This window comes from Poeciliopsis prolifica, unplaced genomic scaffold (genome assembly GCF_027474105.1).
Source record: "Poeciliopsis prolifica strain line A6 unplaced genomic scaffold, Auburn_PproV2 SCAFFOLD042, whole genome shotgun sequence".
In the NCBI taxonomy this organism is placed as follows: domain Eukaryota; kingdom Metazoa; phylum Chordata; class Actinopteri; order Cyprinodontiformes; family Poeciliidae; genus Poeciliopsis; species Poeciliopsis prolifica.
In genome coordinates, this window is record NW_026562417.1 from 333,618 (window position 1) to 356,488 (window position 22,871).

The following is a 22,871-nucleotide window of genomic DNA, read 5'->3' on the forward strand; positions in this document are numbered from 1 at the left end:
AATGTGGGCGGGGACACGCAGACCGAACTCTGATTTCTTATTGGCTCAATTTATCTCGGAGGCGGAGTCGAAGCATGTGCTCATGTTTGCATGGGTCCAACTGTTATTAGTGACAGAAGCACCAACAGGACTAAAGCTGTTGCCGTAATAAAAAAAAAGTATCGATATTTATTTACCTATAATAAATAAATGAGGCAGAAAATACTTAAAGCAACTAATGTTATGTATTTTTATGTCATCATTTTCTGTAGAGGTCTGTTTTCATTTTAACGCAAAGGGTTTTTGTATTTTTGTTATTATTAAAATAAAAAAATGTGGATTTGAAAAATCAATAAAAAAGACGACACATTTTTATAGGCTCTGTATTTCTTGCATCCGGTTTCCCTGGAAAACTCAAAAACGCAAACACTTTGAATAATCTAAAAGTTGAATTCACTGTTATGTAGAAACCTTTGGGGTCAACGTGCTATTAGGCGTAAGCATCGTGTTTTCCTAGTAACAACTGAAATTAGTATTTGAAAACTTCAATTTGCATTTACTTAAGTTATCTTTGTCTGGTTTTTGAATGCAAATGTCTTAAATGATCTGAAACTCGTGAAACAAAAACACGAGAAATTCATAACGTGGCAAAATAACCTTTTCATGTCACTTGTACAGAAAAGGCATGTCTCAATTAAAAGACATAAATTATGGCATATGGAATTGAAGGACGTGAATGTCGACAAATAGCAACCATACGACGTAAATCAGAACATTGAAATATGCACCGTCAAGTCCATATGTGGAGCAAGTTCTTATTTTTGTTAGTAAATGTACAATTTCTCTGACCAGCGTTGGAGCAAACATTACAGCTGGAACAACAAAATCACATGAAAATCACTTGTGACTTCCAAGAACTGCGGTGCATTTCAGATCCCTCCGTTTTTCCACACGGCCAAAAACAGCACAGCACTGGCTTGAGGAAGCTTCGTGTTAAGTAGAGTTGATTACGGATGGTAAGAAGCTTCCACCTCAAGCAATTTGTCAGTTTAAAGAAGAAGTAGGCCTATTTGAAGAAGCAAATTTTCCAGTTATAGAAATCCAACTATTTATACACTGGAGTGGAATAACTGGAAATACCCCAACAAACTGGAAGTGGAACAGTATGATGGGGGGAATCTGAGCAGTTGGATTACAGGAAAGCAGCACATTCTACTGGATTTTAGAACTGTAGGAAACCTCGGTTGTGCCAACTAGTTGATGGATGGCTCAGTCTGTTGCAGAAGACACGAATGCAACAACATACTACTGAAGGTTTTTATTATTCACTAACAGGGTTTCACAAATTTATATATATATATATATATAAATGGTACAAAACACAATTGCTTCAGTTATATAGAAGCACTTAAATGCAGAAGTCTGGCATCAGAAGAAGCAAGCCCACAAAATATTGAGTTAATTTCCAGTCAAAAGAAAAATGAAAGCATAGCATTGTAAGAGCAAGTGTCTGTAGAAATGTACGCAGTGTGACTACAGCTAGAAATTACAAGTATCAATATATGTGTGAGGAGTTTATAGTTAGCATCAACATCCTCCATGTTGCTTCATGTTGTAGAACCACAGAAATACTCTAATTTCACCTGGAAATAATATAAAATATTCTGGTGTTATATATTTTTTAAGTAACATTAGTAGCATATCGTGGAGATTTATGGCTATTTGTATCTGATCATTTAGACTGACAAAAACTTTCACCTGTAAATCAGCAATTTTCTGTCGGCCATAGTGTCGCCTTTGCAAAAATACAAAATTTAAAAATGCAATTTGCCTGAAACGTAAACCAGGCTGTGCGTGCATAGGACCTCACAGAGGCTGAAGACTGTGGAGCATAAAAATCTCTCCTTGCATGATAGTAACCTCCTCCGGTTACTATCAACACCTGTAACTAAATTCAAACTGTGCAAACAACCTAAACACAAACAGAAATCCACCACTACATTCCTTGTTGATTTGTATTTACATTAATTATGTAATTTTTTTTTCCACTAGAATTATCTATAAAACTTTGACATTCCCTTCTCAGAACCAGAACTCGGAGATGAAGACGTGAATGAGGATGACGTTCTGTTGGGAAACGACTCCTGACTGGACGTACTTCATAGACGCCTCCAGAATGAGCTCCTTCGGCCCCAATACGGGTTTGATCTGGCGGATTACCCCTGCGGGGAAAAAATTACTTAGGACAACAACGGAAATGTGACTTTATGAAGCGAAATCCCGCGTCTGCTTACCGACAATCATGCCGTTTTGCGCACGCTTTATCACGTCGAAAGAGAGCAAGTCGTCGTCTGCTAAAATGTCAAACGACACATCCGGCTCATCCGGGAGAAGATCTCGCTTCGCTTCCGCGGACGTCCGCAGCAACACGATCTCTGTCGGAACAAACGGGTGAAAATAGAAAGTAGGGTCGTCTGATTGGCCGATGACTAAAGGTTTTTTCTGTCGCCGGTCTCACCCTCTGGCTCCTTTAAGCGTTGAAAGGTCGGCAGAGACAGGGCCATGGAGGTGATGATGTGGACGGGGTCGCGAGCGCATTCGCCGTCGTGTTCCTGGCACGCTTTGACGCAACGCACCACGGCGGACGCGTTACCTGCGGACCTGAGAGCGCCGGGCCGTCGTCAGGAAGAGAGACGAGGGAAGGTGAAGAAGCAAGAGGAGGGCGGCGAGGCCGCGACAATAAAGAAGGAATACAAAAATGACATTTAGCAGTGAATCCCGCAGAACCATGATCCCAAATCCAAACATTCCTGGAAGTTGTTTGCCAGACATGAGGCCAAAGTGTCAGCGATGAATTTCTGCCACCAAAGTGAGACTGAAAATCATAAGGGGGAGAATCTAATCATAAATGTGAGTAAAAATCAAGAACCTGACATTTGAAAATAATTGTTGGATGATCCATTTGTTGAGCATTTAAATTCACATTTCATTCTGTATTATTGTTACATCCGAATTGCACGACCCAGCCCACAAAATCAACCATGCTTACATTACAGCTGACCAACACAGGCAGTGGCCACTTGCTATCGTTTTCAGCGAATTAACCGATAGCCACCCAGCGGCAACACTGAAAAGCCCATTAATCATGCTAACTACGACACCGTCCCACCAATAATTGAGCCTCAGTGAACTGGCCGAGCCCCAGGTGCCCCAAAATAAATGCCACATTTATTTTTCTTGCTGTCCGCTAATACCGCGTTCGTCTTTGATGTTTTGGTAAGGCAGCTTGGATCGCTTGGTTTGGAAATTTTGGTTTTAGACGTGACCACAGCAGAGGAAGTACAGGAGAACTGGTGAAAAGGAGACCAAAGAGACATTATTCTCTGTCAAATTTTTGACTCCATGTACATAAAACATAAACAGAAAAGAGGCTAACGATCTGACTGGAAGTAGAGAGAAATAATATAAGGCTGAAAAACTGATACTGGACATGTAGTGCTCCGAATCCGGCTCTTTGTCAAAATCTTCAATATCCAGGTGTTTGTGAATCAATCTTTCCAGTACAGAATATGAATTTGATAGTTTTCGAACACAGAACTAATTCTGATCGCTCAAAACTCACAACTATGAACAACTTAAAAGTACAAAATTAAGGCAGGGCTAACATTAACAACAAAAACAGCTGAAAATGTGGATTAAGTAGTTATTACTAGATCGAAACCAAACAAGTAAGAGCCAAAATGTCAAACGTTGGGAAGTGGAGAGCTGCTGTCGCTCTGCTCCCTTGTACTGGCTGAGGGATATAGCAAATATATATATTTAAGACAAAGAACTTCAAATTTTACACATTTGAAATGCTTTTAAAAAATCTCAAGCTGCTTTTGAGAACAAAAATTAAAAGGTGGGTGAAGCTAAATTTCCAAACTGCTGTTCTAGTTTAGCTAGTGATAGTAAAGTGATGCTGTGAAAATCTAAAGCGTTATCACTCAGAGACAGAAGCTTTGGAAAAATGAACAAAACATAAGTTCAAACTCTGTTTGTTGTGTGATGATCTCAGGCAAATATCTTCTGAATTCTTACCCCTTTCCTGCTCGCCTGAAGTTAGGCGGACACTCAAAGGACAGACAGCGAAATCCTCCCTGGACGTTAAAGCAGGTCTCCTTGGCAGAACAAGAATGAGTTCCTGCAGCACATTCATCAATGTCTGAAAAAGACAAACATCAAAGTGAAACTCTTGGAGCCCTATGCAGCAGATAATGATAAGTTCATGTTACCGGCCATTACAGCAATTAATTTCAGCGATGCTCAAAATTGCTTAGAGTGAACCACGAGATTCCTCACTTATTCTCCATTAACCCACTGCAGCATTTGTAGTAGTTCAGGTCGACTAATACCTTTAAAATGCTCGTTGAAGATGCTTTTAGAAGTTTTTACCCCCCTTACCCTGACAAGTACGTCCGTCGTACGAAAGTGTGTAACCGCTGGTGGGGCAGGTGCAGTTAAAATCACCAGGCGTGTTGATGCATTGGTAAGAACATAGGTTTGGCAGCGTGCATTCATCAACATCTGAGAAGATGGAGACAACGAAAGGAAAAAAAAAGAACAAGATAAAACATCTTCTGTCTTCTAGAGATGAACACGGCCATCTTTGGTTCCGGAGAACGTTATGTTCCGCTTTGCAGCAACGACACCTTCACACGTTATCCCATCGACGTCGTTCAGCTGGTAACCGCTGCGACAGTAGCACTGATATGAGCCGTAGACATTGGTGCACTCCTGGCTGCAGGGTTTGTCCTCACACTCGTCGATGTCTGTCGTCAAGCAGGTGGCAGTTTGGTAAAAGGCCAAAAAAAACAAACAACCAAAGTTTATTTCAAAAATACGTTCACCTTCGCAGCCTCTGCCGCCGTAGGCCAGCTTAAAGCCGGTTGCGCAGCTACATCGGTACGACCCCTCTGTGTTCTCACACTTGTGGGCGCAGAGTCGGCCGGGGTAATGGGTGCACTCGTTGATGTCTGAACAGAGCGGGGCCGGGGTGAGAAAAAGAGCTCTGAAAGTGCTATTTGACTTTAACGGCAAACAAATTCAGAATTCTGTCACATGAAGAAGCCGTTAGTGAACCACAATGAATGAAGTTCTTGGTTCTGTACCTTGGCACAGCTTGGTGACGCTGTTGAACATGTAGCCACTTCTGTACTCGCAGCGGTACAGTCCCTCCAGGTTCACACACACATGCTTGGCACACTTACTGCCAACCATACACTCATTCACGTCTATGTAGAAATGAATAAGGAAAAACTATTATAGAAAGTCAGGAGTTTTTCACCAATAAAAACTACAGAGAAGGAATATCTTGAAAAACATTTCAAGCAACGGCCGACAAAGGATGAGAATCGGTGATTCTAGGGGTTCTAGAAACTTTTTAGAAATAATGGCATCAGTAAATATTTGACTCGCCAAAAGAAATGTTGCGAAAAGAAAACTGGCTAAAACGTCTCGTGACATTTTAACTAAAGGCATATGACCAGATCCAGGATGAAATGGCTCACCAGACACAAAGTCAGAAACATCCTAACACCATTCACAGGGGAAACATAAAGGTAGAATATGGTTGTTTATAGCACATGAAACTGCTGGACACAATATTTTGTGGTACTACTACAACAAATGATGGTAAAAAAAAAAAACAAACAACAAAAAAAAACTTACTTCATTTTTAGGTAACTGTATGGTTGCATGACACCACAAACACAAATACTTGACTCGCCAAGTATCTTGAAAAAAATTCCCATTTTTGGTCATTAATAATAATAGTAACCGCACTTAATCGTACTGCTTTTGATACTTATTGATACGCTCGTGGAACACGAGAAAATATTTTCTGTGGAGAAAATAGTAAAAATATCATCTCAAAACAATACGAGTTCTGTCTTTTATCCAACACCATGAAATGAAATTTACGGACTCAGTGATAAATCAAAATCTTCAGAAGAAATCTTTCCCTATAAATGCCCAGGCCTACTCTCAACCCTGGGATTATTTATAAAGCCCACACAAACAAACACTCATAAGCGAAATAAAGACCTGGATGGGCAGCCATGCATTCTTTAAACTACCTTCACACCGTGTGCCGTTCACGCTCAGATGAAACCCTCGCGGGCATGTGATCGCATTAGTGTGGCAGCTGTAGGAGCCCACCGTGTTGACGCACGTCCGGCCGGGCTGGCATGGACTGGTGTGGGCAGAGCACTCATCAATATCTAGCAAAAGAGAGATTATTAAGAGAGCTGACCCTTAACCTCGGAGCTGCTTTCGCTTGGAGCGCGAAAGATAGATGAACACAAAGCTGCAAAAAATGCATTTATGTTGGACTCCCTTTAAAATAAATGCTGCAATTTATGGAATATAAGTCACTATTTTTTCCACAGCTTGTCCAATCCTGCGTCCTATATTCAGGACTCTTCAAGACAGATGTTTTTGACAAATGTGACCTTTACCCGGGAGCAATTTATACTCTGGAAAATCTGGTAGAATGAATGAAATCCAGTGCAATCAAATATAGCAAGCAGCATCACAAAGGCCAAGTACAAATCTGGTAGCGGCAAGAAAATAGACTTGCAGCTCAACTGCAGCTGAAGGTGATTCTACAATGTTTTGCCTTCCTGACTTTTATTTGCGAAAATTACTGGAATTGCTTTCCTTCCACGTTGCAATTATGCACCACTTTGCATCTCTTGGAGCACATGGTTGTAAAATGACAAAGTATGAAAAGAACACTTTTGATATCATACATTTAGATACCAAAGGTGTATCTAAAATGTGGGATAAAAAATCTTTTGGGTGTTTTTCTTTTTCACCTTGGCAAGAGCTGCCCGAGAGTTTATAGCCGGTGCTGCAGGCGATTTCGCGCTGGCAGTGAAACGAGCCCTTGGTGTTGAGGCAAAGCTGACCTCTGGTGCAGTTGTGACGTCCGGTCAGGCACTCGTCGATATCTGAAGGAGAGAAAAGAACGTTGCAGTAACTGAAAGCGGAGGGAAAGTCAAAAATAAAAGTATCTAAAATACTTACTTCAGTCAGAGTCGCACACTGTCCGACTGAAAATGCTACTTTCATAAAGAAAATAGCATTTTTCTTGACTTCTCAAGACAAATACATTCACGTAAAAGAGTAACTTTTAAAAAAATTTGATGGCACATGCTAATCATTTGTTGAAAAGGCTTTTCTGCCACCTACTGGTACTTTAACTGGAAATATGTGTTCTAGTCTAATGAGAATAACACCTAGCTTTTTTTTTTTAAATCTGCAAAAAAGCACCTTGTGCCTAATGTCAGTAAAGTAGAGGACATGTAATCCTGAGGGCCTGCGTCTCTGTTAAATTAACTCTTTATGTGGAAGCTGCTGTGGTAACAACTGCTGCAATAATATAATTCATAGTCCCAAAAAGGAAAGAGGTGCATCGGCCATTTGAAATATGATATTAGTTGCGTCACTGAGAGCTTACCTTCGCAGGTCCTTTCGTCCGGAGCCAGCCTGAAGCCGGATATGCACCTGCACCGATAAGACCCCTCTGTGTTCTCACATATGTGCCCGCAGAGTCGCTGGGACTGAAACTTGCACTCATTGATATCTGAAGAGCACAAAGCCACGCAACATATTGACCTCTCACATTTACTCAGTTCCAAAAGAATTCCAAACGAGCGAAAACTGAGCGAAAACCTTCGCAGACTTCGGTGACGTTGCTCAAGCGGTAGCCCGCTCTGCACTCGCAGCGGTACGACCCGTCCAGGTTCACGCAGGCGTGGCTGCCGCACACGTTGGCGACCAGACACTCGTCCACGTCTGGGGCCAGAGAGAAGGAGGGGGGGTCGTGAACGGGCGGAAATCTAAGGTATTTGCGCAAGAAACTAGACCAAAAATACCCAGAAAGACTTTGGGTTTCACCGCTCAAGGAAGCACAACCAGCAGGGCCAAACTTTTTCCACCACATTCAGTTGAATGCATTCAGTTGCGTTTAAGATGACTTACCCTCACACGTCACTCCGTCCTTTTGCAGCCGGAAACCGTCGCTGCAGACGCATCTTCCGTCACCTGCGCACAGCTGAGAGCAGTTGAGCTCTGAAAACGGCAGAGATGTCTCAGGAGGCACGTCTCACACCCACACACACACACCCACCCACACACACACACCAACACACACACACACACACCACTTTGTGTGTCGTTTAAAGACACCGTTTCACAGTTCAGACCACGACAAACAACTTACTTTTTTCCTTACAGTTTCCTAAAATGTTTATCATCTGATAATTGGATCTTGGATTTAAGTATTGCTAGTATTTGGGGCAGACTTTCTGATTTCTGATCTCCTTACCAAAAATTATGTTTTAAAATAATAATAAAAGAAGCAATTGTTGTGGTATCTAAAGGACAACAGTTTGACTTTAAAAGAGCTGCAAGCAGAAAAGCAAGAGCAACCGCCGGTGACACGATTCGATTGACTTTTTTCCCAACAACAATAAGAGAAACTGATAAAGTCAGTTTCTTTGATTGCTTCAAATTGAAACACAAAATGACTTTGATTTTGTTTGGGGGTTTTTCCCCCTAAGATTGTGTCTAACTTAAAGACTTAGCAAGGACTGAATGTCTTATTTCATTCATATACATGTGACTTTAAAGTCTAAGAACCATAAAGAGACTACGACTTCCCAAGACTGCAACCAAAACAATAGCAAAATAAATAAATACTAATAAGCAAATAAAAAAACTAAACATACCTCTGCAGGTATTTGGATCGTCTGGAGGCCTGGAGACTTTAAGCTCTTCTTGTCCTGAGACAAAATATGAGTAAAATGAAGGGAAAAAAAGTCATATTGAATATGTGGAAACAGAGCACACACTTGTCATGAATGACAAAAAAGAAGGAATGAACTGCAAAATTCAAGGATTTTTTTTGTCTTTTTTATGACTTGAAATAAGTCAAATAACTTACAAGTCACTTTTCAGCAACATATAGTAACATTTGAACTAATTCAAGGAGAAAAATCCTGTTTCACGGGCAGATTGTTTCACCTACAGTGATCATGTTTTCATCAATACTAAGGAATATTTTTACTGAAAAACACGCTCCTATATCTTGCTAAAACGTTTTTTTGTCACTTAGTTTTGTCTTATTTCAAGCATACTGACATATCTGCACTAGAAACTACAATGAATGTTCTCGCAGCGGGACAGTGGATTGTGTCTGAACGCCCAATGTTTGCTGATGTCGAAATCCTACTATCGCACAGCCGGGCGGCGACGTGAGATAATACCGATAAGCGGCGAATGATCGGCGCCTGAAGTGCGAGATTGCTTTGACCTTTCACCTTTCGCAGACGGGCTGACGTCCTGGGGTTTCTCACAGCAGACTTTAGCCGCGTTGGAGCACTGCTTGTCCAGCTGCAGGTCCTGGAAGTCGCAGCTGAAGCCCATGCTGTCCGTTCTCAGACCCAGAGTGCAGCAGTCGCAGCACGACTGAACCAGAGAGGGAGGTTTCAGAAAACTAAACGTGTGCTGAAGAGAACAGAGTGTGCGTCCCCCAACATCCTGTGTGTGAACCGCTCGTGTCAGGAGGGGTGGAGGAGAGAGCGCACCTGTGAGATTTGCGTTTCCCAGCTGGGTCCTGTGAAGAGGGGCCGCTCGCAGGCCCTGCCACCACGGGCCATCTTAACGCCAGTGTCGCAGGCTCGCTTTCTTGCTAAGGCCCGGCAGCAGTGCTCCTTGGCAATGCTGAGGAATATGGTGTTAAACATGAGACTGCAGTTTAAAAATAAAACACAATGCAAAGTAAAACACTACTTTAATTATCTCCTTCTGTGCAGGAAGTGTGATATCACAGCCAAAGGTTCTGAGTCTTACAACAGTAGTACAGCTCACTGCTATGGGAAGTTAGAGAACATGTCAATTGTGTTCAACTTAGCTTGGAAATTGGATCTGGGAATAAAACCTGGAATACAACACATCATCTTGACGTATTTCCAACAAGGAATTGCTTTGCCAGATGTCCCTTTAAGTCACAAGAAGTGTCCAGCTGTTTCTTACCTGCAAATGTGGGAGCTGAGACGTGGGAGCGCCGTGCAGTCCTGCTTCCTCAGGGCCAAGGCCCTTCCAGCCTCACAGCACTCATGTACAGAAGTCAACTTGCTCTCTATAAAGCAGGAACGACGACGGCGACAAAAAAAAAAAAAAGAAAGAAAAAAAGGTTTTAATGTAGAGCGGAATTTAAACTCGCCAACTTCCGTCCGGTGCCTTACCAATCCCCGTCAGAACCGCGCAGAGGGAAAATAAGGTCACGACCTCGTGCGCCATCAGGCCCGGTTTGAACCCCTGTGGAGGAGCCGGTGTTCAGAGCCGGACAATTTATCCTGAAGGTGGAGAGAGGGGTGAGGCTGAAATGAAGTGGCGGGGAAGGCGCTCAGACGACCCGCTGGAGAGGCGTCACGGAGCGGGAGGGCTCCGACGAGCTACCGTGATTAAAACACGGCCGATAACAAGCGCGTCGAAGACGTCATCAGCGAGATAATGTGAAACCAGCAGCAGCCAAAACCCAAAAGTATCAGCAACACTTTTTTCTTCTTCTTCTTCTCTGCTGTCACACTTTCGACTGTTTTGGTGGGATTTTTAAGTGACAAACTGTTAACTTTGTCAATAAAACGAATAAATAAATTGACAAATCTACGGAAGCCCGTTTTGACCAATCGAAAGAAAGACGCGATTAAATCAGGCAATCTCTTCAATTTGAGAAACAAAACCGCAATTTCTTCTTCCAGTGTTTCCATTTTGACTTTTTAGTGATAATAATTCGACAGAATGTCACAATTCTGGCTTTGAAAGGTAGAATTTTGATAAAATTGCTCGATGATGAGATTGTCATTATTTACACATTTTAAATCATAATAATTGGACACCATGTCATAAAGATTTATTTTGAAGGTGAAGTTATGACTAAATTACAACATATTCTAAAATATGGAATAAATTTGCTAATGGTAACCTTCCTATGTATTTTTTACACAGATAACACCTTCATCATTTCCTTGTGAACAGGTAAACTTTTGCTACAATGTTCCATGTTCCTCATCTCTTCATCATTATTGTTTTTTTAAACCCGTAAAAAATCTATTGCAAATGTAAAACTTTGATTTTCAGTTGTATGTAGACTTTATTTTGATAGGAGCAGGTGCAAAAATAACTCACTATCAAATGATCAACATCATTATCTGCTATTGCTAGTTCTGTGCCCTGAATTGTCCACTCATACACTGAACATATTTAGAAACGGGAGGCGGAAATGAAGAAATCATATAAATACATATAAATTTGTGACGCAAAAGTCAGTTGTGTGTCATGTAAAATGGCTCCATTACAAATATTCTAAACTCAGAAAGTCTTTTTATGCTCAACATTGATTTTGTTTTTGATTGATGGCATTGTCGCGACCCTTAAGTGGCCGTGTGAACTGTTGCTTTCTAAATGACTCGACTTTCATACATAAGCAAAAACCTTATTTTGCTGGAAGTCAAATACTCAAAATGAAGCAATCAAGGTCAAAGGTCGGAAAACTGATTACGACTGAGGCACTGAGTATCAGATCTCTTAAGTTGGGTGCGATAACAGTAGAGGAAATAAAATCCAGGATTGTTGTTTATTTATGAAAAAAAAAGAGGCTCCTTTGTGATAAAACTGGAATTTTTCGAAACTGGCAGCACAGAGTGAAGGGAAACAATCAGCTTTTCCCCCCTGTTTTGTTCAGCTCTAAGGTAATGTATTTATTTATTTTACCAAAATCAAAAGAGACTCAATAATTATTTAATATAAAAGTAACTGATGCCATTTTCAGATTTTTACTTTGTCTTGACATGAAACAAAGGTATATTCATCCTCTTTTTAAGAAACCGAATCAATTTATTTCCTCTTGAAGGGTTTCGTCCCAGTCAATGAATTGTTCTAAAAAGTAAAATGACAGTAACATTCATAATGACAGTTTATGCTCCTCCAATGAAAGCGCCCATTTAGATCTTCACCAGCAATAGCAACAAATGTTGCCATTTGTGTTTATACATATGTATATGGTACATATGCCACATTGTACAAAATCTACAGTATTCAGCCATCCTATACTTATGTTTTAATACTATAAATAAAAATAAAATACTACTGCAAATGAGTAAATCTTGAACTGAAATGGCTAGAATGCATGGGTTATTGATATCAAGAGCATAGTTCATGCATTAAAAGTCCAAACTTGGGGGGATTTTCTACTTAGGAAACTGTGCTTTCATTATTAAGACGTATTTACAGTAATTCATAACTTAAACACGATCCACAGAGAAGCTCACGTGTGTGTGCTTTTCACAGTCGTCGTAGATAAGAAGGAACAAAGACTTTGTTTGCTCTCTTTGTTGTGCCCCAGCAGCATTAACCGCCGTTAAGAGTCCGACCCACGCAGCGGTCGCGACTCTGCTTCAGACGAGTTACAAAGAGGATCTCATTGCATCTAATGGCGGCCGACGCCACAGCCATGACTCTGGAAGACTTCTCTGATCTACCCTGCTGGAATCCGGGGGGGCCCGTCTATCCCTGCTGCTCCGAGGCTGGATTCGCCGAAGTGTCCGGTGTGTCGTCCGCGGGTAGCTGCGCCTCCTCGTCCTCGCCGCCGTCTTTAGTTTCCGTGTCGGAAGCTTGGCGGCTTTCCGCCTGCTTACTATCGACGCTCTCATCTTGCTTCGCTTCTTCTGCAGGAGGAACGCCTCCCTCTATGTCTGCAGTCCCTTCCTGTGTCTCCTTTTGACTCATTTCGCTCCTTTCCTCCGGGTTCTCGCTCTCTGACGGAGCCATCGGTTCTTCCTTGGGAACCATTCCGCCGTCTGGGTCTCTTGCAGGGCTTTGTGGCTTCTTGTCCTCCTCTGCGGCGGCACTCGGCTCCATCGGCTGCTCCTCCTCTTCTTCGATCTCGTCCTCTAAAGGAGGGATCATCTGCTCCTCTCTCCCTCCGGGGAAGACCTTGTCCGGGTAGACGAGCTTCAGCTGCTCCTCGAAGTAATCCTCCAGGTACAAGCCGGCACTCCCAACCTCGGATGTCGCCTTGGAAAAGGTAGAGGGCAACTTTTTTTAAGGTTGAAGGAAGAAAAGAAAGAAACACAAGAACGAAAGTAACATAAAATTTTTCTTTTGCAACAGAGGACTGGAAGGGAGAACCACCTTGTAGTACTTGGCACAGTTGAAAAATATGAGCCTGACGTCGGAAACGAACTCCTCCGGGCTTCCGTAGTGCTCATCCTCCTTCGACTGCAGTTTTTTCTTCACTATCGTCAAATCCATCGGCGTCTTTATTAGCTCCTTGTACCGCCGAGTTTCCTACAAAAGCAGCACATCTCAGTTCTGCTGCACTTGTTTTTGGGAGAATCTCCTCATAGTCTCTCTGTCACGAAGCGCAATCCACCACTATTCACTTTTAGTACGAGTCACTATGGATTTTGAATATAGCAAAAAAAAAACAAAAAAAAAACAGGACAGATGGACAGAAGGACGATTGACGTGACCAATCGATTGGGAAAGGATGGGTGACTGGGTTATTATGTAGATGGATGGAAAGATGAAGGGACAAACTTAAGCTAACGTCACATTCAGTTTGGGATTGACGTTTCACTGATGGACAGACGTATGAATGGATGAGCAAATGGTGGGATGAATGGTTAGATGGTTGGTTGGACGGACGAAGGGTCGGATGGATGGACTAATGGACAAAAGGATGGACGGACGGTTGGATGGATGATCAAATGGGTAAATGAAGGGTTGACTGGAAGGATGGAGAGTTGACTGGTTGGATGAATGAAACTCACCCCAACATAAACATAACCAAAATGATACATTAGACCTGATGTAGTAAATAGTAAATTGGTAGTTTGGTTGGATAAATGGACAAACATCTATTCATGGTTGGCTGGACAAACAGATGTGTCAATGAAAGTTTGATTGGACAGAATGACTGTGATTTCCCGTAACGTAGACAGAATCCATTCGTTCATCACCATTAATTAGTACAAATAAACTGCATGAATATCGACTGCAGACGGTTACCGATGGAGATGCAGGATGCTGGAAGTCTGTGCTGAAGTCGTTACTGAACAAGCGTAGCAGGAGTCGCTCACATTTCTAGAATCAAGAAAAACACCAGTCACGAGATACTCCTCTATTTTTTATCTTAAAAGAGCGTTATTTTTCATGAATGGAAAATGTTCCATTCATGAAAAATGGAATGTCTCTGGCTCCGAGACATAGGAAGAAGTGAGCGATAGTGTTAAAATAGAGTGAAAATGGATTTAGTAGAGGGTTTAAAGTACCCTTTTGTCCACAGAGGGGAAGTTTTCGGAGCCCGGCCCGCTCCCTCTGTCGCAGTCGTACTCCATCTCTGGTGACTCTGTGTCCCGACAGAAAGAGCAGAACCACTCACCGCTGAAGAGAGGGAAAGACACGGAAAGATCACAGATGGTAAAAAACTGTGCTGCAAACGTTGGGACAAAGAGTTTTTCACCACACAAAGAACTTTAACATCAGCTGTCAAATGTTTTTGCTGATGTTTCGATGGAATTGTTTTTAGTTGCTGGATGAAAGCAGAAAAACAACCAGACACCAACATCTTTTTGCAAAATGCAAAAGTTTTTATGCTAACATGAGGTGGTTTTTCTGGCGCATTGAAATTAATGTATTTTTGCGTCACACAAGTCATGCGATCAACAACCAGATGTCGCTACTGGAGGAAACAACATATTGTGAAATTGTGCTTTTTGACATTAGCGGACATTTTGACATTGCACAGATTTGTAATGGAAACACAGCTACTGATGCTCTCCTATTTAACAAAGAAACTTTTGAGTGTCTACAAAATATACAAATCTGGTACAGATTCACCCTTAAATCATCTCAGCAGGGCAGAATTGAAAAAAAGCATCACTTGTAAAATGTTTATCAGCAAAAACTTTTCAAAACCATATCCAGATTGTTGGTCAGACTGCTGACGTTTCGATCGAGACATAACTAAAGGTGACAACTCAAACTGCACTAGCCATTTTAATACTGCACTAGTTAAGCGTTGCTGCTCAGTTATGACGCGTTGAGCGGCTAAAGTTGCACTTGTTGATCGCATGTAAATCTTCTTGTAGTCCAAATTCCAAATTTGTTCCAGTCAGATGAACCGTTTGTGAACAAATCGATTTATTCCACGAAACACGGCAACAGCGTTAACAATGACTCCGCCATGGCGGTCAAAAACTTCCATGCCCTTCCGGGTTCAATACCTGTCAACTACCTGCCACCTCTCGGGTCATATACTGGAGCCGGCGGCCACGTCTCGTGACCAAAAACACATACTTGTCTCCAATACAAACAAAGTTCGATTCTTTTAAAAGCTTATCCGTGTCTCACCTCGGCGACTCGTTCAGAGCCGGAATGTGGCAGGAAAGGTGGAAAACTTTGGGGCACTTGTCGCAGCAGAGCAGCTCCCCGCCGTTCTGACACACGGCGCACCAGTCCTCGTTGGGGTCGTCCTCTGGCTCCGGTTTCTTTTCCGGGTCGGGCTGCGACTGGGTCTGATTGCACTGGTTGACGGAGGTGGACGCCGGGGTTGTGGACGCCACCAGTCCCTTCGGCGCCGGCCGAGGTTTCGACTGAGCGCCGGTGCTGCTGTCCGGTAGGCTCGACCCGCTGCTGGATTGCACCTGTGGACGGCAACAACAACAAAAATAATATGTTGTCAGCACAGCAGAGGGGGAATTATGTCTGGATTTGAACGAATCGGACCACTTCACTCACAAAACGAACTTCGTCCTCGTCCTCGGGTTCATCCTTGATGACGATAATGGGCCCCGGAGACATCCTCCTCCTTCGCTTCGGCGCGGGGGCCGAGGAAGGCGCCGACCTCCAGGACGTCGGCCTTCAGAGTGAAAATTACAGATGCACTAAGATTCTGAGTTCTGCTCAGAAATCTCCTGATAAGTCCAACAATTTCTTACCCAGCGGTTCTGTCAGAAGAGGACGGCTTTGCCAACGGTGAGTTTTGCCCTCCATGACCTGAAAGCGCCATTTAAACAATTGGATGTCACATTAAAATAAAAAAATAAATAAAAAACTAACTTGAGACAAAGTTGGCAAACAAAAGCACAGACCTGTCACATGACCAAACGAGCTGCTGCTTTTGTCCGAGCTTCCGGTCGCCAGACCCAAACCCATGCTGGGTTTTGGGATGGAGATGCTGACGGTCGGGATGTGCAGACCGGCTTCGCTCCTCTTTAGGAGGGACGACTCTGGCATGCATCTCTGAGGGACACATTTTTGTTTTATTATTTTCATGAAAGCCTGAATTAATACGTTTGACGTCGGATGTTCCTGTTACCCACCTGGTGCAGAGCGGCCTGGGGAGCAGACAGAGGCTGCGGGAAGCGGGGAGCGCCCTGCGATATGTCGATGGGTTTAGGGGGGAACGCGGTGCTGTGGATTAGTTCTCGTAGAGACTAGAAGAAACGCACAAAGTTTTTTGTGTTTGTGGGGCTGTAATTGCTGTGACACACGGTCATAGTTAGACAGCCACCAATCAAATAAGTAATAAATAGTTCTGCTGCTTTTATCGTTCTCACATTAGGACTGCAAAGTGTTGCGATAAAACCTTAACCCCGTATCGTACAACCCGCGTTGTGTGCGTGACTAAAAGTTTTTACTCGTCGAACAACTTTGAAACCCAAGCATCATTCATTTCCCTTCTGCGCCACAATTATCACCTTTTAAAGGCTGCTTGTGTTCACACTGACAAATTTAAAAACTTCTTCAAGGGGCATGAAGAATTTCGGGAGAAACTGTACAAATGTACATTCACCAAATTACCTGTGAAGCTCCGTAGCCTGGGCTCTGAATCATGGACGACGGAGGGCTCCTAGGGTTTGGGTGGCTGTTCCCGTACCTGCGTCCCGGCTGCACCAACCCAGGGGGAGCTTGGGAGGGAGAAGACTCCCCATGGATGGGTCTGGTTGGTGGAGGGGGGCCTGGAGGACCTGGGAGCCTGACATTTTGATACCAGGACCAGTGGTTAGGAGGGGGCTGCCTCTGGGGATGGTGGGAGAGCTTGTCAACCTTCGACAGGGTGGTGATTCAACGGGTTAGTAAAAATCTAGTATCTAAAATGAGTAAGAAAAATTAAATAATGTTACCTGCATTTGCAGCTGAGCTAGAGTGCTTTGTCGCTGCTGTGCTGCTGCGAGGGAAAGACCCCCGGTCGGGGCCTCCGGTCTGGGACCCTGCTGATGGCTGGGGATGGGGGCCCTCCCTGGACATCGCTCGACCACCAGAGAACCTGCAAGGAAACGACGATGAGGAATTACCAATATGTTTCCACGACAGCTGCAGAAGAACACACATTCGGTTTTTTATTTCTGTTTCCATTCTGTTGGAATGGAGGTTTTTCTCTCTACTGTCTCCAAGTGCTTTTCCATGGGAAGGAATATTTCCCTTCTATAATTCTAAAAGTAAATGTGTAAATAATTTATCACTTTTATTAGGCTTTGGATAATTAAATAAAAATGTATAATAAATTAATGGAGAAGCACTTTTCATTCATTTTGCTTTGAGATTTGGGTGAATTTTTTTTTTTCTACACTCAGTTTTGCTTTTATATACGTATGTATAAAAAACACAACTTAAGAGTGAAATGTGTGATGAAAATGATCCTAATCCAGATTAAAAATCGCTACAGAATTCAAAACGACTTCTTCTGTGATCCATTTTCCTCTAAATCCATTTGGTTCCCAAAAGCTCAGAAACAAAGAGAGTAGTTGAAAATAATAACAACCATCATGTAGGTCACATGAGATTAACACACTCTTGACACACATAGATAAGAAAAACAAAATGTCTTGTAAACTAGATCTGGATGCACCCATGAGACAACTCCCCCGATAAAAACGTGAATTTATCTCACAAAGAACTGAATGAAATGATATGTAAACTTACATTCCTGCTTAGTTTTCTGTAACTTTAAGCCTCTGCTGGGCTCTACACTGAAACAGAAAACAGACGTACCGAGGTCTACGTTTGAGGCCCAGAAGCCCGAGCGGCACTGGAAGCGAACCGAGCTTTGCGGGACGATGGACGGGTTGTAGCTTGTTCTCATCAGGTAGTGGATCTGGTAGAGGATCTGTAGGTGGAGAGATGGGATGTTAAAAACTGGAGATCAGCGTTTTCAGCTGCAACCCACAACACTTACGGAGCATCTGAAACCACCCAAAGGTCCAGCACGAGCCAATCAATGGTCAACAAGACAAAAAAAATAATTAATGAAAACAAACACAAAAAAAAAACAAATTCAGGATGATTGATCTCAGTATAATTTTGGATTTTGACCACAATTTCTCCCTACCACTAAATAAATGTTCCAGGTTAAAACCTATTAAGTAGTTTTTTCTATTCAGTTATTAAAAAAAAAAAATCACTGGATCAGCCCTACACTGTAATAATATTATCTTGACCTGGCATGGTTGAGCTTTTCACATATTTATGTCAGAAGTATTTCTTAGCTGAAGATCATTTGGATTATTTGCTACAAAGGATCAAGTGTTCATTAAAGGAATGAAGCCATTACATTTTATGAAGTGAAATGACTATTTATCATTTTAAAAAGAAATTGATTTGTTTATTTGTGTTTTATCAAATTAATTTAAAAAAAAAAGAAAAAAAGAAATAATCTATCCCTAAAATAATCATTACTGGCAGCCCTAACAGAAGTAATACCAGTCTCTTGCAGTACAGCAGAGCCGTTCCGCTGTGACTCGCCGTCGCCCACTTGGTGAAGCTGATCACGTGATCCAGCTGCCTCGTCAGAGCGTTGATGTCATCCTGCTGCTTCTTCAGAGCCAAATCGTGGTCCTTAGTCAGCGCCTGAGGGCGAGAGCGGTGTTCACTGGAACGTCACCAGAGGACTTCGGACAGAAGGGAAATGCAAACACACCTCGAGCTGGTTTATCAGGATCTTTCCCTTCCTGTTGATCTCCATGATCAGGTTACAGATAGACTTCTTGATTTCGTTCGTCACAGCTTTCCGGTTTTCCTCCACTTGCTGCAGACTGTTGAGACGGAGATGGAATTTGATGTTACAGATCCAAATTGACTAAATCTTCATGATTACTTAATTAGGGTTAAAACTGTCAGCTGTTTTGAAATAAATAAATGAAACAAGAACAAGTAGACACTTTAAACGACTACCGGGTCTCAAAATTATTCAGACATGACAGAAAAACAGCAAGCATTTAGCATGGTTTTGTTTCACATCAGATGATCCCAAAACCTTTGTGAAAAAAATTTGTGAGAAAACTGGAGCCTATTTTTCTTCAGCTTTTCGCTCAGTAGTTCTGTATTAGTAATTTCTATGTTTAATGTGTGTTTTATTAAAACCTGTCAGTTGTCAATAGCTTCCTCTTTCTGTCACGTCTTCCTTTTCTAAACATTTTGGACTTCAGAAACCTTTAAAAGCAGAATTCTGTCTAAAAATTAAACTCATCTTGCCTAATTTGGTTGTTTAAAAAAAAGAATAATGATTTGTTGCTACAGCTGATATCTGACTGCTGATGGGGATTAAATTCAAGTCAAAAATTCCAACTGTCGGAACAATATTACAAACATTTCAAACCAAAGCACAGTAAATTAAAGCGAATCCTTTCAAAGATGCGTTTGAATCCAGCCGTGTTGCACAATTTTACCCGGAGTTGATACAGCTTGACACTTCTTCAATGGCTTTTCTCTTTTCCTGCAACTGCAGCGTCATGGTTTCCAGATACTGCTTATGGTTCCTGTACGCATCCTCCAAAAACTGGTAGCTGGACATAAAAGAAAACAACAACATGAGGGTAAAAGACAAGACAAGAAGACCTTTATTTTTCATTTTTTTGGAAATATCTGTCATGATTTGTCCCGACGGTTTGGCGCTTATGTGCAAAAATCCGCCCTTCTTGCTAAATCATCGGCAATATTACTTGTGGTCCTTGTGTTTGAGGAGCTGGCAGTCTCGACAAGTGAGCCGGTCGCACGTCTCGCAGAACAGCTTCAGCGGCTCCTGCTTGTGAACGTCGCAGAAGACGGGCTTCTGCGTGGACACACCGAGAGCCTCTGCGCCGGAGGAGAACACAGGAGAAAACAATGTTCATGAGAAAACATTGGAGCGCTGCCGCCGGAACATTTAAGTTTCCTATTAAGCGCTTTCTTCTACCCAATTATTAATCTGTTAATCAAAATAGTAATAACCGACACACAGCCCTACAGTCGAGAAGAAAAGGCTGAGCTTTTCATGTCTTATTGGAAGCATCATTTAGCTACAGGTGAGTCCTAAAAGAAAGCTTTGCATGTCAGGCAATACAATGTTTACTTTTGTTCTTTAAAAAAGGAATTGAATTATTTGTTTATTTGCAGGTTTTATGCACTTATTGAGTTTAAGTGGTTTAATAAAATAAAAAATATAAAAAAGAAACGCAGAATGTGCCAATCTACTTTATCCGATTAATCATCAGAACAGTCGATAGAAGGATAAATGACTAAAATAATCACTATTTTAGTAGATTGGAGAGAAGAAAAGCAGCAACTACTTTATCAAACATGGATAAATTGCAATCAGCTACATACAGAGAAACAAAATGTCTGTTACGAACAGATAAATATTACACTTTTAGAACTACTCAAATGCACAGTTTGGATAGTTGCGCAGCGCTTGGTTTGAAACCAAGCCAACTGGACAGTAATCTGTCGTAAAATGAAAGTAATCGCAATCTAATCAATATCCCAGCTGTTGCCCCATATTGACATTAACCAGTCAAAACAAAGAAAAAAAAAAACAGCGAGTGTATTCCTTAATAAAAAGAGCAAACTTCAAGAAACTTCGCTGCAATGTGCCTGCGCCCTACCTGGAGACATCTCCTCCTTCTGACGTATGGTATGGTCCCGGGTGAACTTCACCCTCTGGTGCGCCTCGATGCACGTCAAGCAGAGGAACTCCACGCACTCCACGCAGTATCCCGTCGCCTCGGTGTTGTCGTCGCAGCTCATGCACACCTGGCGGGAGCAGAGGGACGGAGAGGAAAAACACAATGAAAGATGAGCGGGAAAGGCGCACAGTTTGCAAGGAATTTATTTATTGTTTTTTTACAAGACGATCCGCTCTGATGAGAGCGGGCGAGGGGCTGTGAGGCCGAACCTGGCTGGTTTTCTCCACCGTGCTGCTGGGCACCTCGGCGGAGTCCTTGACAAAGAAGTTGTCCAGCACGTCAATCTCCCAGCATTCCTGTCCGCACACCGGACACCGAATGGAACCAACTATAGCAGGAAAAACACATTATTGAATTATTGGGTTTATTTAACAAGCAATACAACTGTAAATTGTATTTACAGTTTTTTGTTGTCTGTAACTGATTGGAACAGCATTCCCTGCACCACAAACACCGTTCTTTAAAAACATTCTCATTTAAAATAAGCATCTTCAGGATACCACTTATTTGTGGTATTTTTAAAGTATTTCTTTATATTCATAAACTGCACACAGTAGCTGCACTTATCCTGTTTTTGGATCTACTGATATTTATTGATGCTCGGCATAAAAAATAGCAGCATTTGCCATCATCACACTGTCGGTTTAGTTCTTTTAGTTACTCTCACTAGTTTATCACAAAATTAAATCAAAAGAAATCTTCCACAATAAACGATACAATAATTTCTCACCCCTGTGTCAGAGTGAGGTATGAGCTGAGGTCCTAAAATGATTCAGCCTCCACACACTTAAAACTTATTTTTACAACTTTACATAAATGCACCACTTTCTACCCATGGCATCCATTTGGTTGCAGCAGTTTGGAGAAACAATTCTATTTTCAATGAAATATTAATATCAGAGCTGATAATCGATGTGTGCGGTTATGTTTTTATTTTTTATTTTTTGCTTTAAAGACAGGCAGATTAAAGGACACATTCTTATCAAAAGGTGATAAAAAAAAACTGAGCTCCAGTGTCTGTGGAGGAGTGAATATCATCACCTGGACCGTGCGGGTCCCGCCTCGGCTCGGCGCTCCTCAGCGGGGGAGGCAGGCACCTCCGGCAGAAGGAGTGCAGGCAGGGCAGCAGCTTCGGCTCCCTGTTGTGGAAGCTCAGCTTGCAGATGGGACATGTGTCCATGAGCCCGAAGGCGCCCAGCTGCTTCACCTTCTCTTCCCCCGCGGGCAAACTCTCCGCCTCGTTCTCCACGATGATGACGAGGTCGTCGCTGTCGACACTCTCGTCCATTTCTGTCGCGTCACGATAACTCCAGCCGGTTAATCAGTGCGGCTAGCATCGCCTAGCATCGAAACGGTAGCCTTTTGTTTCACTCATTTGGATGAAAAGAGTGGGCTAACATCGCACACAGAGGCGTCTTCGATCCCGAGTGAATCAATTGAAATAGTAAATCATGAAATAAAAAAGGAAACGACACGAGTTAGCTTATTGCTGCTCGTTTGTGGAGCTAAATTAGCGATGTAGCTAACTTCAAACGCACAAACGTTAGACAAAAAAAAAACGCTGTTTCCACTTTGTGGCGGTGATTTTGTTTTTTAACCTGCAACACAGAAAGTCCAGTAGTTCCGTATGTACAGAAAATAGGTTAGACGCAAGATATTTTCAGCTCACACGTCCATTAGCGATCGGCTAGCTGCCGTGCTTTCTTTTTTTCTCTCTCTCAAAACACTGGCTACGTGTCGTTCGTGGCCGAGTCGGATTGAAGTGCCGGCTCTGAAAGTTTACAAAGGTTCTGAAAATAAAGAAACAGAAACCAAGTAAATAATCACAAATTAAAAGGA

The 22,871-nt window shown here is 42.3% G+C and overlaps 2 protein-coding genes across 3 annotated transcripts; both read right to left on the bottom strand.

Moving 5' to 3' along the window:
* Nucleotides 1-1,308: 1,308 nt before the first annotated feature.
* On the bottom strand, nt 1,309-10,481 carry LOC129376156 (fibulin-1-like). Its single transcript, XM_055055660.1, has 18 exons — nt 10,272-10,481; nt 10,060-10,165; nt 9,612-9,747; nt 9,345-9,492; nt 8,754-8,807; nt 8,005-8,094; nt 7,696-7,818; nt 7,481-7,606; nt 6,837-6,971; nt 6,096-6,239; nt 5,130-5,252; nt 4,869-4,994; nt 4,671-4,790; nt 4,423-4,545; nt 4,060-4,183; nt 2,498-2,640; nt 2,274-2,414; nt 1,309-2,201 (listed from the first exon to the last, which is right to left on the bottom strand). Exons 1-18 carry the CDS (start codon nt 10,324-10,326, stop codon nt 2,062-2,064), a joined length of 2,157 nt encoding a protein of 718 aa, XP_054911635.1. The 5' UTR covers nt 10,327-10,481; the 3' UTR covers nt 1,309-2,061.
* Nucleotides 10,482-10,948: 467 nt separating this feature from the next.
* trim24 (tripartite motif containing 24) lies at nt 10,949-22,754 on the bottom strand. Of its 2 annotated transcripts, none has more exons than XM_055055662.1 (19): nt 22,074-22,754; nt 21,242-21,360; nt 20,952-21,099; nt 20,031-20,163; nt 19,758-19,874; nt 19,010-19,124; nt 18,793-18,939; nt 18,085-18,199; nt 17,217-17,359; nt 16,894-17,112; nt 16,413-16,526; nt 16,182-16,332; nt 16,029-16,086; nt 15,829-15,949; nt 15,442-15,734; nt 14,361-14,472; nt 14,098-14,172; nt 13,219-13,374; nt 10,949-13,101 (listed from the first exon to the last, which is right to left on the bottom strand). In XM_055055662.1, exons 1-19 carry the CDS (start codon nt 22,318-22,320, stop codon nt 12,592-12,594), a joined length of 3,093 nt encoding a protein of 1,030 aa, XP_054911637.1. In that variant the 5' UTR covers nt 22,321-22,754; the 3' UTR covers nt 10,949-12,591. The 2 variants fall into 2 exon arrangements, with proteins under 2 accessions (XP_054911637.1, XP_054911636.1); XM_055055661.1 differs by having other exon boundaries at nt 16,894-17,139.
* Between the last annotated feature and the right edge of the window lie 117 nt (nt 22,755-22,871).